A 14,492-nucleotide genomic window follows, 5' to 3' on the forward strand; every position below is an offset into this window, starting at 1 on the left:
TTCTGTGAAATTTTGTCACTGGAAAAGGCAATATGCTTCTAGAGGAATAATTGCATTTTTTTCATGGTATTTAGGTAGAAGTATAAATGGACAGGTCAAAGAAGATTTGAAAATTGTTTATACTCTCAGGCATTTTAATTCAAAATATTTTTTTGTTATAAAGGCAAAGAAGAAAATCTTGCCTGCTTAGAGTATCATGATAGTTCCGATGAAACACACATTGATATATTCATTCATGCCTAGATATCCGTTATCGAGTTATTCTGATTCATAGCAATCGTATAGAAGAGAGTAGAACCGTCATCTCCCTACTGTACATCTATGGCTCTACCTCTATGGACGTAGATGAGCACATCTTTCTCTCATGGATCAGCTGGTGGGTTCACACTGTGGCCTTTTCCCCGAGGTTCATGTCAGACATGTATTTAACCACTCTGGCCAGTGGAGCTCCTTATGCTGCCAAACATGCACATTTATTGCTATGTTTATTTTAAACACATTATTTTTAATTGATTTTGGAGTAACAGAGAGGTTTCTAAGACAGTATTAAAAAATGATTGCATACTCATCATCTAGAGGCCCCCCTCTACTCAATCTCAGAGAGAGCGAGATATTTGTAAGGGTGCATAATACCCCCTTGCCACTGACCTTCAAGTGTCGTCTGACCCATGGGGTCAGTGTCAAAGTAGAGCCTGCGTCATAGTTTCCACCAGCTAATTTCTGAACGTTGGTCTCTGTGCCTTCCTTCCAGGTGTTTCTGTGCATAGCAACCGTGCACATTAACTGTTCGGACTCGGGAATTCCAATACCTTCACTCAGTGACCCCAGAAAAGACATAATGCCTCTTTCTCTCAATACTTCTTTCTTTTTTTACATACAAACACATGCTTTTCTGACTCCACCACATATAGTCTTATGATCAAAATAAAGAAGTGCACATCAGTAGAATATTCTATCTGTATTTAAAGACCATATTCAAATATCCCCCATGTTCCATTATTGTTTTTTGCAACACCGGAGTTTTCCCCTCCGGTCCCGCAGCCAATCCAGGATAAGCAGCCTCCCCAGACTGTCGCCTCCCCTGAAGCTGCTTCCGTCATGACCAAGGCATCAGACATTTTGGTCTCTAAGGGTCTCACATTTTGTGAGGCGTCCAGACCATTGATTCTATAGAACCTCTCTCACTTTCAAGTCCACGATATTTCCTTCTGATTCAACTTCGATTATTCCGTGGAGCACAAATCCCACGGTTAAGCTAGTGCGTCCTCAGTGCTCGTCTCAGGAGGCGTAGGACAGTTCTTCCGTAGCAAGGCTGCAGATGGTACCACTTTCTAAACATGGGCTCTACCAGGTTGACCTCTCATAAGGTCAGTTTATTGATTAACCCTTGTTGTTACTGCCTTGTGGAGACATTTCTTAAGACTATTCTGTTTTAAAAAAAAAAGACTATTCTGATTTTCCTCAAGCCTTCACTGACTAATACTAGAATCTTCCACCAATGATTCTTCCATGAAACGATGATAACTATGGTAGTTCCCGTCAGAAAGGGATTCCTAGCATGGTATGCTATTGCGGTCACCGTTTTCGAGAGCAGGAGAGAGCCTGGATCTCCACTCCATCAAGGGTTACAGCCTCAGAAGCGCACAAAGACTTGCTGTGAGTCAGCATGGACTCTGGGGCAGTGAGTTTAGTTTTAGTATTTGCCAGAGACAGTAGTGTTTCATGCAATTATTTTTCTTTAAAATAATCTTTCCACTAAGATCATGCCATTCAGAGGTGTCCATTCGGTGTCGGAGTAAATGTATTCCTGTGCTGAGAAGTAGTGTGTTCCAATCATCTACGGTATCGTTTCAAAGCTGACGGGTGGTCCAGAGTTCATGCAAGAGTTTGAACATTTTCTTCCACCATTTAACAGATACTATTTTTGGTATTTTTAGATTCAAAGTTGAGTTTAAACCCTACACTTAAAGCTGTGCTTTAATATGTAAGAAACTTTTTGTATTTTAATCACTCGAATAAAACTAGATGATTGAAACAGTGAATTTATTGCTTTAATTTGCATCATGTACTATCACTTTGAAAACTCTATTTGCCTTCAATCGCCACTAGCATATTATTTATTATATTTTAATGCTATAGTGTTAAAGAGCACTCTACTATTAAGGTTATATTCTTGCAGAAATAAGGAAAGCTATAGACTAAAAGACGTGTTTGATTCCTAAATTTAAGTCTGAATTCATCACTGATCACGATTTTTGTAGTATGGAAATTCAGAAGTATGTCAGATGTTGAAAAGAAACAACCGAAAAATCCAAAGTAAAAAAAAAAACAACGTATTTTATGAGCAATAAAAGATCAATTCAATTTTCCCCCTGCTTCTCCTCAAAAAGAACCAGGGCTATTTATTTGCACAATATATTTTTGAGATAGCTGTAAAGTTGGACCATCATATTTTATTTGCTCTTGAGTTTAATGAATTTATTGGAACACTGTGTGTTATGGCGCGTTTGTGTTTATTCTCTCTTTCTGGACTTCACAGCTGTTCATCAGAATGGGTTGTCCATGAACCAGATGCTGATGGGCTTATCGCCTAGTGTACTTCCTGGCCCTAAAGAGGGAGACCTGGCTGGTCATGAGATGGGGCATGAGTCAAAAAGGTTGCATATTGAAAAAGGTAATGTATGATTATATGGTTCCATTTTTCCTATTCACTGTATGTACTAGATGTGACTAAAAATCATATTTCTATTTCCTTTAATAAGATGGCACTCACACACTTTAAATCTGACAGTGTTACTTACAATTTAAGAGTCGCAGAGATGAGGCATGCAGGAAGATCTGCTTGTCTTTGATGCAACAGGTAGGGAAAAAGTTACTTTCTGATACCTTAATAGGAGAAGATAATGTTGGCCTACTTATCTCTGAGTTCCTGAAGGTCGGCTGCTTGTCTTGCTCAATGCTCTCAGGTTTTTTTGTTGTTGTTGTTGCTACTTAGTGGGGTAGACCAGCAATTCTTTGGGTAAGATGACCGTCATTCTTTTTTAGATTAAGACACATGGTCAGGACTGATGATGGAATAGAAGAGAATCTTCCTTGGCAGTGCATTCCTAGATATTTCAAATGTATTCTTGAAGAGAGAACAATACTTTTGCAAGACTATGAAATCTTCTTACATCAATCTCTTAAATCTCGGGTTAACCCATTTCTACAGGAAAAGTTATATAGAAGTATAAAGTTATACAGATACTTCATGTCTGATCAAACAGTCTCCAACCAAATATACATGAATGGTTACATAAGGTGTTTTGTGAAAGAGAGAACAGCTCTCCTTTACGGTGGCTACACATGATGAGGACGTTGCTGCACACAGGGTGGCTGCACATGATGAGGACGTTGTTGCACACAGGGTGACTGCACATGATGAGGACGTTGCTGCACACAGGGTGACTGCCCATGATGAGGATGTTGTTGCACACAGGGCGGCTGCCCATGATGAGGACGTTGTTGCACACAGGGCGGCTGCCCATGATGAGGACGTTGCTGCACACAGGGCGGCTGCACATGATGAGGACGTTGTTGCACACAGGGTGGCTGCACATGATGAGGACGTTGCTACACACAGGGTGACCGCACATGATGAGGATGTTGTTGCACACAGGGTGACTGCACATGATGAGGATGTTGTTGCACATAGGGCGGCTGCACATGATGAGGACGTTGTTGCACACAGGGCAGCTGCAGCCAGGACCACCACTGTCACACTTGCTCCCAGCACCCACACAACTAGGCATCCTGGCCACCTCTCTCTGCCACTTATGTGCACCATGTCCTGTTTGGCCATGTACATGAAGTCCTGATCCAATTGTCTGTGCAGTCCGTCTCCCACCCAGCAACATACCTTTCACGCCGAGCCTCCTCTGTCCAGGCTTTGTCCAGTGGGCTCCCATAAATTTTTAATATATTAAGTTTTGTAGGCATTGAATTACAAGTTGTATGGGAACTGCCTGTACATGTGGTATTCACGCAGTGTCCCCAAAGCATTACATTCTATTTCATAGAACATGTTACGGACATTAAGCAACACACTCCTGAATATATTATGCTCTAACTCAGGGGAAAAAACTATTTTTTTAGGCCTAGTATAAATTTACGCAGGTATGTGGAAAGACGTATTGTTAAATTTTAAGTTTTAAATGGTGCAAATAGAAGCTCCTTCACCTCTTTTTCAACTTTGGTTTATTGTTGCAGAATTATTGAATTAGTAGCTTACTATTATTTGCAAGACATCAGGTGCTCTTCTATAATAAAAATGTATTTTACATCCAAATAACTAAAGTATTTTAAAACTTTAACTACTGTAACAGTGAAGGTCCTTCAGAAATAAATATATACCCTTGTGTTGTTCTTTTTTAAATCCATGTTAGAATAAGGTCACCTTCACATGGTGCCCAGTCAATTTTCTTTGGATAAGCCATCAGCAGCTTAAATTTTTCAAATTTTATAATTATAGAATGAGTACTGTGCCCATCTATTTAGACATGATTATCAAATGACGAGTGATATGAGTAATAATTATTCCTTGGAAGCTATACTTACTCCAGAGACACAATTACTCAACTGTCAGAAAATAAAATAAATAAATACATACCATAAGAGCATCAAGACCCACATAGCCCAAATTGCATATTTAAATAATTAATCACACAGAGAAATAATTATTAAGATAATAACTTTTTAAGGAGTAACCACATTTTTTCCTACCCAGATTTTTCACACACACAAAATGAAAATACTTAACCAAAATATTTTTCTATGTAATATGGAAATATCCCCACTGGTTCCCTTAGGGAGAGCCATTAATAAAATAATAGTCCTTTTAAGGTGTCATATCTGGTAAAATGTAGGCATACTTGAGAAGTGGTAGCCTTGCAGGGAAAAAGCCAAAATCCTTTAAATTTGGTATCTACTGTTACCAGTACATATAGAAGCCATAAGCCCTGTCATTTGAAGCCCTCAGCTGCTCTGCTGTAGATAGGCCAGGTTTCCTGCTCCCATCCTATTTTACAGGCTTGGAAACACAAAAGGCAAGATTCTATTGTTGTTTTGTTTTTAATCATTTTATTGGGGGCTCTTACAGAAATCAATACATCAATTGTATCATTTACTATTGTGCGTATGTTGCCATCATCATTTCCAAAGCATTTTTGTTCTACTTGAGCCCTGGGTATCAGATCCTCTTTTTCCCATTCCCCTCTACCCTCCCACCGTTGATAAAATATAAATTATTATTGTTTTCATAGCTAATACCGACCATTGTTTCCCATCACCCACGTTTCAGTTCTAATCTGCCCTATCCTGTCCTACAGGATCAAAATGAGTCAGAATCAACTTAATGGCAGTGCGTTTGGCTTTGAGTCTTTTATGGTTTTTTATAAGCAATGCACAGCATCCCAAGTCACAAAATTGAATTCAAATTGTTCCACAAGACTTTCTTCAGTGAAACACAGTAGATGTTATATGTGTTATGGTTTCTATACCTTTGGAAATATTTTTTTTTATCTTCAGAGAAAAACTCCTGCATAGCAGTATTTCAAAAATTACTTGAGTCAGAAAATATCAATCTACATAAAAGATGCATGTTTTAGGTAATAATTTTGGAACATAATATTATAAATCTCACAGCTTTTCTTTACCAGGATGCTGCAGGAGAATAAAGCCTTTCTGGAAAATATCTCACTGACACGTTCCGCAATTCTCCTCAGAAAAATGCATGTTGTAGTTGATCTTTCAAAGCACCATCATGTGGTCCTGACTCAGCGTGGCCCAGTGAGTGACAGGTGCACACACTCCTGGCCCCAGAGTCATCTTCCCAGTCCTTGTTTTTGAGCCTCTTGTTATAACCACTGTGTCTGCCAATCTCCTCGAAAGTATTCTTCTTGTTTCCTCTGACCCTCTGCTTTACAAAGAACGATGCCTTTTTCCGGGGACTGCGCTCCTCTGATAGACTGTCCAGACAAGGAGAGCATCCTCCCCAGGCTCACTTACACGGAACTTTCTGGTTACACTCCTTCCAAGACAGATTTGTTTATTCCTCTGGCAGGCCGTGGCGTATACAAAGACATTCATTCTCCTTTGGTGTCCCTGATTCATTGTCCAGTTTTTCCATACAGTACATGATCAAAAATAACCCAAAGGTGACCCAAACTCAGTCAGTGAGTTTGCTTCTGGTTCCTCGAGGTGACATCCTCGCTATGGAATGACTGTCCTGGGTGTTGATGGTAAATGGAATCCATGAAAACTTTACTCTTCCATCTGTTTATCGAGGCATTGTTTAGTGGTGTAGTTGAAAGGATTTGTGTTGCATTGCTGTTACTGTGTAATCCACATGGAAGGCTGGAGCCTTTGATCTACATCAGTGTTTCACGTTTCTATGTTTGCCAGCAAGGCTGTAACCTCTGGATATGACAGCTGTTAAAGGGCCTTCAACCAATTGTGATATCATGGGCTTCCTAAATTCCAGTTCCTGATATCGTTTACACAGCAGACAGTTGAAGAAGTATGACCAACGACCATGACCTTGACCCATATCTTTCCTCATTTAACTTCATGCCATCTCCCTTGTTTTATATTCTAACAGCTGCGTCTTGGTCTTGGTACAGGTTTCCTTTGAGCAGAACGTAGAGTTTGGAGCTCCATTCTTCATATGATATCCATAAGTTGTTATGATCCACACAATCAAATTCTTTTGCACAACCCACAAAACACAAGCACACATCTTTCTGATATTCCCTGCCCTCCACCGAGCTCAATCTCATACCGCATCCTGTCTTCTTCCGAAGCTTTTATTTCAGGCAGTTCCCTGTGATGTACTGCTGCAAATGTTTCTTAAAATTCCTTTAGGAAAACCTTACTTGTGTGTGATATTAAGATACTATTCCATCATCTCTTGGGTCATCTTTCTTTGGAATAGCCACACATCTGGTCTCTCAGTGAATTGGTCCACGTCGCTGATTTTCAAATTTATTGGCATAGATGTGTGAGCATTTCCAGTGTTCCCTCTGCTTGTAGATACATCTCAATGGGTGGATAGGGTTGTGGAAATCTAATTTTTCTCCACTGCCTAAGTGTATATTGGAAGTCTTCTTTCAATACCATCCCTTCCTAATCAAAGGTTATCTCTTGAAAAGATGGAACATTGCTTCTTTTTATGCAGTGAATCTATATATTCCTTTTACCTTCTCTGACGTTTCCTCAGAGGGTCCAATCTCTTGCTCGTAGCATCCTTCATTATTTCAACTCAAGGCATGGTTTGTTTTCAGTTCCTATAGCCTGAAAAATGTTAAGTGTATTTTTCTTTTTTTCATTCATAATTTTCCCCACCAGTTTAAGTACTTTACAATCAAAAGTAGGTTTCAGATCCTCTTCTGACTTCTACTTTGTTTTTTATTCTTTCTCTTCTTTTAATGAATTTTTTCTTCATGTATAACATCCTTGATCTCTTCCCAAAGATAGTCTGATTTTAGGTCATTATTGTTCCATGTGTCAAATCTGCTCTTGAGATGGTGTCCAAAATCAGATGAGATATAACAGGGTTTTATTTGGCTCTTGTGGACTTGTTTTAATTTTTATCAGCTTCAACCTTGAACTTGCACATTACCAGTGGATGATCTATTCTGCCCTTTGAACCTGGCCGTGTTTCTGACTGATGGTACTGGGTTTCTCCATCATCTCTACACAGAGACAGTGTGTATAGTTATTGTTTATATTGTCCGGTAAGTGTGTTAGCAATTAATAAATTATTTGTCTTGTAAAATTCCATTATGCAATTTCTGATTTCTTTTGTGTCTTCCATGTTTTCATCACTGGTATTAGTTTGGATGAATATATTCAGGTATTAATCATATTGATTACTCTTCCTAGTAAATATATTGATAGTTTGGCACTGACATCACTGTATTCAGACTATATCTTGAAATGCTCTTTTTCTGATGAAAAACCAGCTCTCTTCGGTTTCCCAGTACCGCTGACCATGTGATTCAAGTAGCCAATACTAGTTCATTTTAACTCATGGAGACTTACTGGGATATCAAATTTTATGTATTTCATGTCATTCTCCACAAATTCCAATGTTTCTAAGTTCACACTTCGTACAGTAGCATTTCTATCATGAGGGATGCCGCTGATTGGTTCCATGCTGAGTTTTTGCTCACCCACAGACCATGGCCCTGAAAACTTGAAACCATTTTTGTCACAATATTCAACTTGACCTTGTGAAGTGGGCACTTCCTAGTCATATTTTAAGTGTCACCAGTCTAACAGATTGATCTTAGAGATCATATCCTCTGGCTCTTCATAAGGTTTTCAGTGGTCACATTTCTTCAGAGGTAGCTCAGCAGTCCGTTTGTTCTTCCAAGTCTGTCTTAGTTTGGAAACTCCTCTGAAATGTATTCTCCATGGATGTTCCTGCTGAGACTGACATCCAGATGGGGTTATCTTCAAACATCTCAACAACATGCAAGTCCGGACAGTACATCAAACAGACAGAGGAGTGATTGGGGATAATATATAGTTAGACGCACTTGAGATGCGTAGGAAAGAAGGTAATTGATTGTATACAATATAATTCAGCGTATTGGGACTTAAATCTCTTTCAGAACCCTAGGATAGTGTAGAGGAGAGCCCAACATAAAAATTCTGCGGTGCACAGAAGAGAACATCACCAAACGCATGACTGGTGTGGCGGGTCCAATCAACACCACTGAGATTTATTTTTTTAGGAAGTACTACTCCCCTATGCGCCCTCCTGTGCAATTGCAAGTTGGCATCTCAAAAGGTTTATAGTCTTATTATTCATGAATTCTGTTTTTCCTTTTATGGTGGTTTGGTCTACAGGAAAGGTTTCCGTATATATTAGATGTGGTTGATCTAGGGCTTTCAATTCTGTTTTCCCATGTTCCTGCCCCAACAGCCTCAAAGCATCTGCCTTGCTTTGTAGAAATGGTTTCTGTATTGGTCAGCTTCAGTTACTTACCTGGAAATTCCTTGGAGTTAACTGTAAGTTACATGTGTTTTATACAGAGTAGGTGATCTACAAATGTATACTACGTTGAACTGAATTATCCGAAGAGTGTAAAGGATGAAGGAGAGAGTTAAAACATCTATGAAGATTATGCTCTTTAAGAATTAATAGCAAGACAAAAGGTAGAAATATCTGACCTTTAAAAGGAACATTTATATGAAACATAGTTCAACATTCTGACCATGAATATACATAAAATCTTCCTGTATCGCTAATGATATTTCTTATCACTTTGAAATTTTCTAAATGACTTTTCTGTCAGAGCAAAGACCTTGACTGTACCCCAATAATTTCCCAAATTATTTTCATATATTTAGTAAAGAAAATACAGTGTTATACTTAGTTCTGTTAAACTATCTCTTAACTCCTCCTATGAGTTCAAATTTAGAAATAATCAAATTTGTAGTAGATCTTGATATCAGTAAAATAAGTCTTTAGCTATATGTTGCTATTTCTTTCTCTCTTCTTTTCTTCCTCCTTTTTATCTATGATTCAGCATACTGATTTGTACTGAATTAATAGTAACTATTCATGGCCTCTCTAGATTTATAGAGTCTACTAAATTAAAAATGGTTTTTTCATGGCCACATTTACCATGTGCCTCCTGATAGCCTTGTAACTTTCTCACTATGCATATCTGTATTAAAACAAGGGATGTTATTTAGAGATATTTGTAGAGAAATTAATTATACATGTGTCATTTTTATGATAGAATTTCTCCTGAAATTTGATGACTACCACTTTTAATCATTTAAAGGCAGTGGTTTTAAGAAAATATTGAAGCTTAAATAGATATAAAAATGCACTCATTCTGAGGATTTCTTTAGTGTAAAATCTAAATTGTCAGTAATTTTTACACATTCTAATAGTTCATTATTATTAGGTAGGTAGTAAATCCATTTTACTAGAGGAAAATTTTAAGTTAATTTCATCAGGAAAGTAGCCAGTGGTTTCACTGGCACTGGAATCCAGAAATACTAACTGCTGAGTGATTTCAGAGAAAATTTCATTAAAAAAAAACAAGACAAAACAAAAAAACTGTAATAAATTTTTAGCCAAGGGAACGTTTAATGCAAGTGCACAAAATATACTATAAATGTAAGCATGGGGTTTCTTAATCAAGAAGTAATAGATTCACAATATTATGGAAAGAGAAATTCTTTTAAGATTTTTAAGGTTGGCTTTATAAAATACAGGGTTTATCAAAGACATGCAAAGGTATAACACAGACCAGACTATGGCCACTTAATTTTGACCTCTAACCTTTACACAACCTGTTCCAAGTTCTCCAGAGCTTTCTGGATGTTCAAAACACCGCCGATCTTTCCCTCAGTTGAACTGTGGTACAGCAGGCAGCAATGATGGAAAGCGCAGACCTGTCATTAGATTCACTCTCTCTCGACACCCCGCTTCCCTGTCTCTCCCGTACAATGTGTCCGTGTACAATGTTGGACTCTCCGATGTAACTGCCATCTCCGTGGTCTTTACATTGCTGTCCTTTCTGCAGATTTCCGGGAAGTTTCCTTGCGTTGAGTGCAGTTTCACGTGCAATCCTTAATTGGGGAATTTGATATATATATTTTACTTATTTCTGATTCCCTGTAGTTGAGGCTTTCGCCCTTCATTTATTTTCCTAAGGACGATGAAAATATTGCCTTTCATTGGTAACTCCTTCAGGACACCAGATATTTTAACAGTAACACTACCTTGAGAAGTGGCAGGAAAAGGATCTGCTTCGTGGCACGGAATATTTCTTTTGTGATATCGTCTGCTTGTGAGCCGTGCGAAAGATTTCCAATATTTGATATCCTGGTATCTGAAGATTTTCCTGTTAGTGTTATGGAGTAGAGACTATTACACAAAAGGCAGTCAAGTAGCAAGCACACTAGCTATATTTAGTTTTTCGCTCAATATTTTATTTCTGACATCCACCTTTCGAAACTATTTTTTCTACAAACCCCCCTTTTAAATGGTTGTGCAGATTTGTGCCTGAGTGGAGCTGCCTCCTCTGGTGCCCAGGGCTGTGATTCTCTGAGGAGGTGGCTGCCACATTTTTCTCCCACGGAGTGGCTGGTGGTTACCTATGTCCACAAAGAGCAGAATACAAACTTCAAGTAAAATGAAAAGAAAAGGTAACACTAGGACCCAAGTGCAGCAAGAAAAGAGTGAGAAACACACATGACCAAAGAATTAGAGGCCCAAGCACAAAACGCGAAGAGAGCATTCTTCCCCTGAGCCAGACTCACACAGGAAATTGATCATTTTAGAGACCTATATTGCTAAATATGCTCAAGGAGAGGAAAATCACATATTGAACACCCTATGCTACAAATCCCAACCACATTCTTAGGTGAAATGGAAAAACTACTGACCAAGTTAATAGGGAAAGAAATTATACCCCAAATAGCCAACGCAAAATCAAATGAAAAGAAAGCATAGTTTCTACTTTCCCCTGTATCAAAACATACTACATAGGCACTGTAATAAAAAAGACATGATGTTCATTCAGTGATAAACACATAGACCAGTGGAATAGAATTGGGAACTCAGAATTAAACCCAGCCATCTAATGGCAAGTGATTTTGAACAATGATTCAAAGTCTGCTCACTGGATCAGAAACATTCTTTTTAATAAATGGAGCTGAAAAAACTGGATATATATTTGCATAAAAATGATTCAGGGTGCATATGTCACATCATAGACAAAAACTAACTAGAAATTGATCAAAGACCTAAATTAAACTTAAAACCATAAAATTCTGTTAAGAATGAATATTGAGAAAATTGTTTCACAAATGTAACAAATGCACGAATAGGAATAGACAACACAGATAAGTGGAAACACATAAAAACTAAGCACATAATCATCAAAAGACTTTCTGAAAGATTAAATAGGCAACCTACAGGGAAGGAAAATCCTCTGAAATGATTTATGAGGTAAGATCCTAATCTATAAAACGTAGTCAGAACTGTAACAAATTAACAACCAAAAGACAGAAAACCCAGTCACCAAGTGAATAAAGGACAGGGCAGGAAACGGGACCTTCATAAAAGGAGATAGGGGAGCGTTTGACAAACATTGGAAAAGATGTTCACCATCATTCCCTGTTAGATATAGCACCACGACGCCTTCAATGAGATGCCGTCTTACCCTGTCTAAATTGGCAGTGACAAAACAAAACAAATCCATGGATAACAAGATACATTGGCCAGCGTATGAGGGATTGGAATCCCTGATATATCTGGTGGGTCTGTAAAATGATACAGCCACTCTGGAAAATGGTGTGCCATTCAAAGAGCTGGAAATGGAACTAGCCTGTGATCCAGCAATTCCACTAATAGGTCCAGGTGAGCCTGGAGATTTAAAAATAATGTTCCTATGTTCATCGCTGCCTTCTTCACAATAGCGCATACATGGAAATAGCTGAGATGGCCATCAGTGGCTGAATGGATAAGCAAATTGGGGTCCATGCATACATTGGATTATTTTACAACCATGAGAAGAATGATGAGTCGATGAAACACGTTATAACATGGACAGACCCGGAGAGCATAGTGCTAAGAACAATCCAAGCGGACAGGGACAAATATTCTATCATCCTTCTTTTATGAGAAGATGAGAATAAGTAAAGAGAGAGGCCACAGTGCATTGGTGGTTACCTGGGTGAGAAAGGACAGAGTGGGAATTACATTTTAGTTAAGCAAGCACTTGTATTTATACATTTCTTTGTACTGATGGGAACAGAAACACTGCCTGTAGATATAGTGAGCAACCACATGTGTTGGATTTGTACAGTTTGAACAGATATGTTTGTATATATGTATATCCATATGTGTGTGTGTGTGTGTATGCTTTCCTGTGTATGTATCCGGCCCCATAGACACTGCAGACCTTCCCGTCATGTGAATGTCCACGTTTTCAAACTTCACCTGTCTGCCTATTCTCTGACCACGACTTGTTTCCTTTCCTCGTTGAAATAACTGAGAGTTCTTTAAAAAGTTCATGGAAAAATGGAATGAAAAGATAATGTAAATATTCTATGAACTTTTTAACCCCCCACTTTTATATGTTCCTGCATGGTTACACTTAGCCCAAGCTTTTCCAGGGCAGAGGCAAAGGTCTGTCATGTCATGGTGCCCAGCACAGGATCTGGAAGGTAGCGGGTACAGTGATTCTTCTCACATCCCCCCGAGATAAGTGAGATACTTGATGCCTGTAGGCCTTGGCCTAAACGAATATTCGGTGGAAACCATGAATGATACCAGAAGTTAACTTCTGGCTCTCTGGCTTCTGAGTGGGACAGTGAAGGAAAACAAAAATGGCATCCATTTGCAAAATAAATGTGCTTTGGAGCCTATTAAACTCAGTAGCATTTTGTCATCATTTTTCTGTGATAAAGAGACATGTATTTCATCGGATCACAAGTAAAGCAATTAAATTAAGTTCTATTAATATAAATGTTAAAAATAATATAATTAATACTATATCATAGTAGTTTTACTTGTAATGAATTCCACTCAAATGCACTTAAGCATCTTCGATGTATGAGTTCTTAGGAAGTACATACAGTTCACAGAAATTACCAGTAAATATTAACATGATTCAGCTTTCTATGGTTTCTCAAAAGTCATCATCACTTAAACTTGTGGCTGGAGAAACAACTGCAGTCTTCTACTCAGTCACATGACTGTATTTCTTTTCATAACAATGGGATGCTGAGGGAACAAGGCGGGGCTCATTCCATCTCTAGCTGTGTGATGCGTGAGGCTAGGAGCAGTGTGAACCTAATTCGCACTTGGTAGCACACTCAGACTTGATCTCCCCAGGGATTCACTTTCTTGATGTCAGCCCCTTCCTCATCCCACTGCAGCCAGGGGCTCAACCATGAGAACAATTGTGTGATTGGCACAGACGGGCCAGCGTTCCGTGCTCTGTCCGCACAGTAGCTCTGACTAGGAGCCAGCTATGTGGACGTTGGTTTGTATTGGTGCGCCTCACTGCCAACCTGCCAATTCCTGGGGGTTAGCCACATGCTTCACCTCTCCACTTTCCACTGTCCTCCTTCCAGACCACCTGGGGCCAGGTAAACTCATCATGGACCTCCGAAAGCTGGTCAAAGCCTTAAGTGAGAAGCTGAGCCTGCTCACTGACTGCCCCTGCAGCTTTTCCCTGTCACCCAGTACTCGCAGCGTGGCTCTCAACTCCCCAGGCCTGAGTCTCACCAGCACCTAGCTGGTGTTTTGTGCCCTGTGGGTTCAAAATTCTCTAGACTAACTCCAAGAAATGCTTTCAGCCTACCTTCACTTCTAGTTATCCGTGCCTCATAACCAGAAAGGAGGCCAGGGAGCGGGGCATCAGATGTGGTCTGGGAGAGGTCCCAATACCAGGCCTCCATTGCCCACCCTCTTCTCT

General features: G+C 39.2%; 1 protein-coding gene across 1 annotated transcript in view; it reads left to right on the forward strand.

The window, feature by feature from the left end:
- Positions 1-14,492, forward strand: part of DACH1 (dachshund family transcription factor 1) — a 416,939-nt gene that overhangs the window by 321,061 nt on the left and 81,386 nt on the right. The window contains exon 7 of the mRNA XM_075563567.1: positions 2,540-2,674. Coding sequence (XP_075419682.1) covers positions 2,540-2,674 — 135 coding nt within the window. The remainder of the gene's footprint in view (positions 1-2,539; positions 2,675-14,492) is intronic.

This window comes from Tenrec ecaudatus, chromosome 11, assembly GCF_050624435.1.
Source record: "Tenrec ecaudatus isolate mTenEca1 chromosome 11, mTenEca1.hap1, whole genome shotgun sequence".
Taxonomy (NCBI): domain Eukaryota; kingdom Metazoa; phylum Chordata; class Mammalia; order Afrosoricida; family Tenrecidae; genus Tenrec; species Tenrec ecaudatus.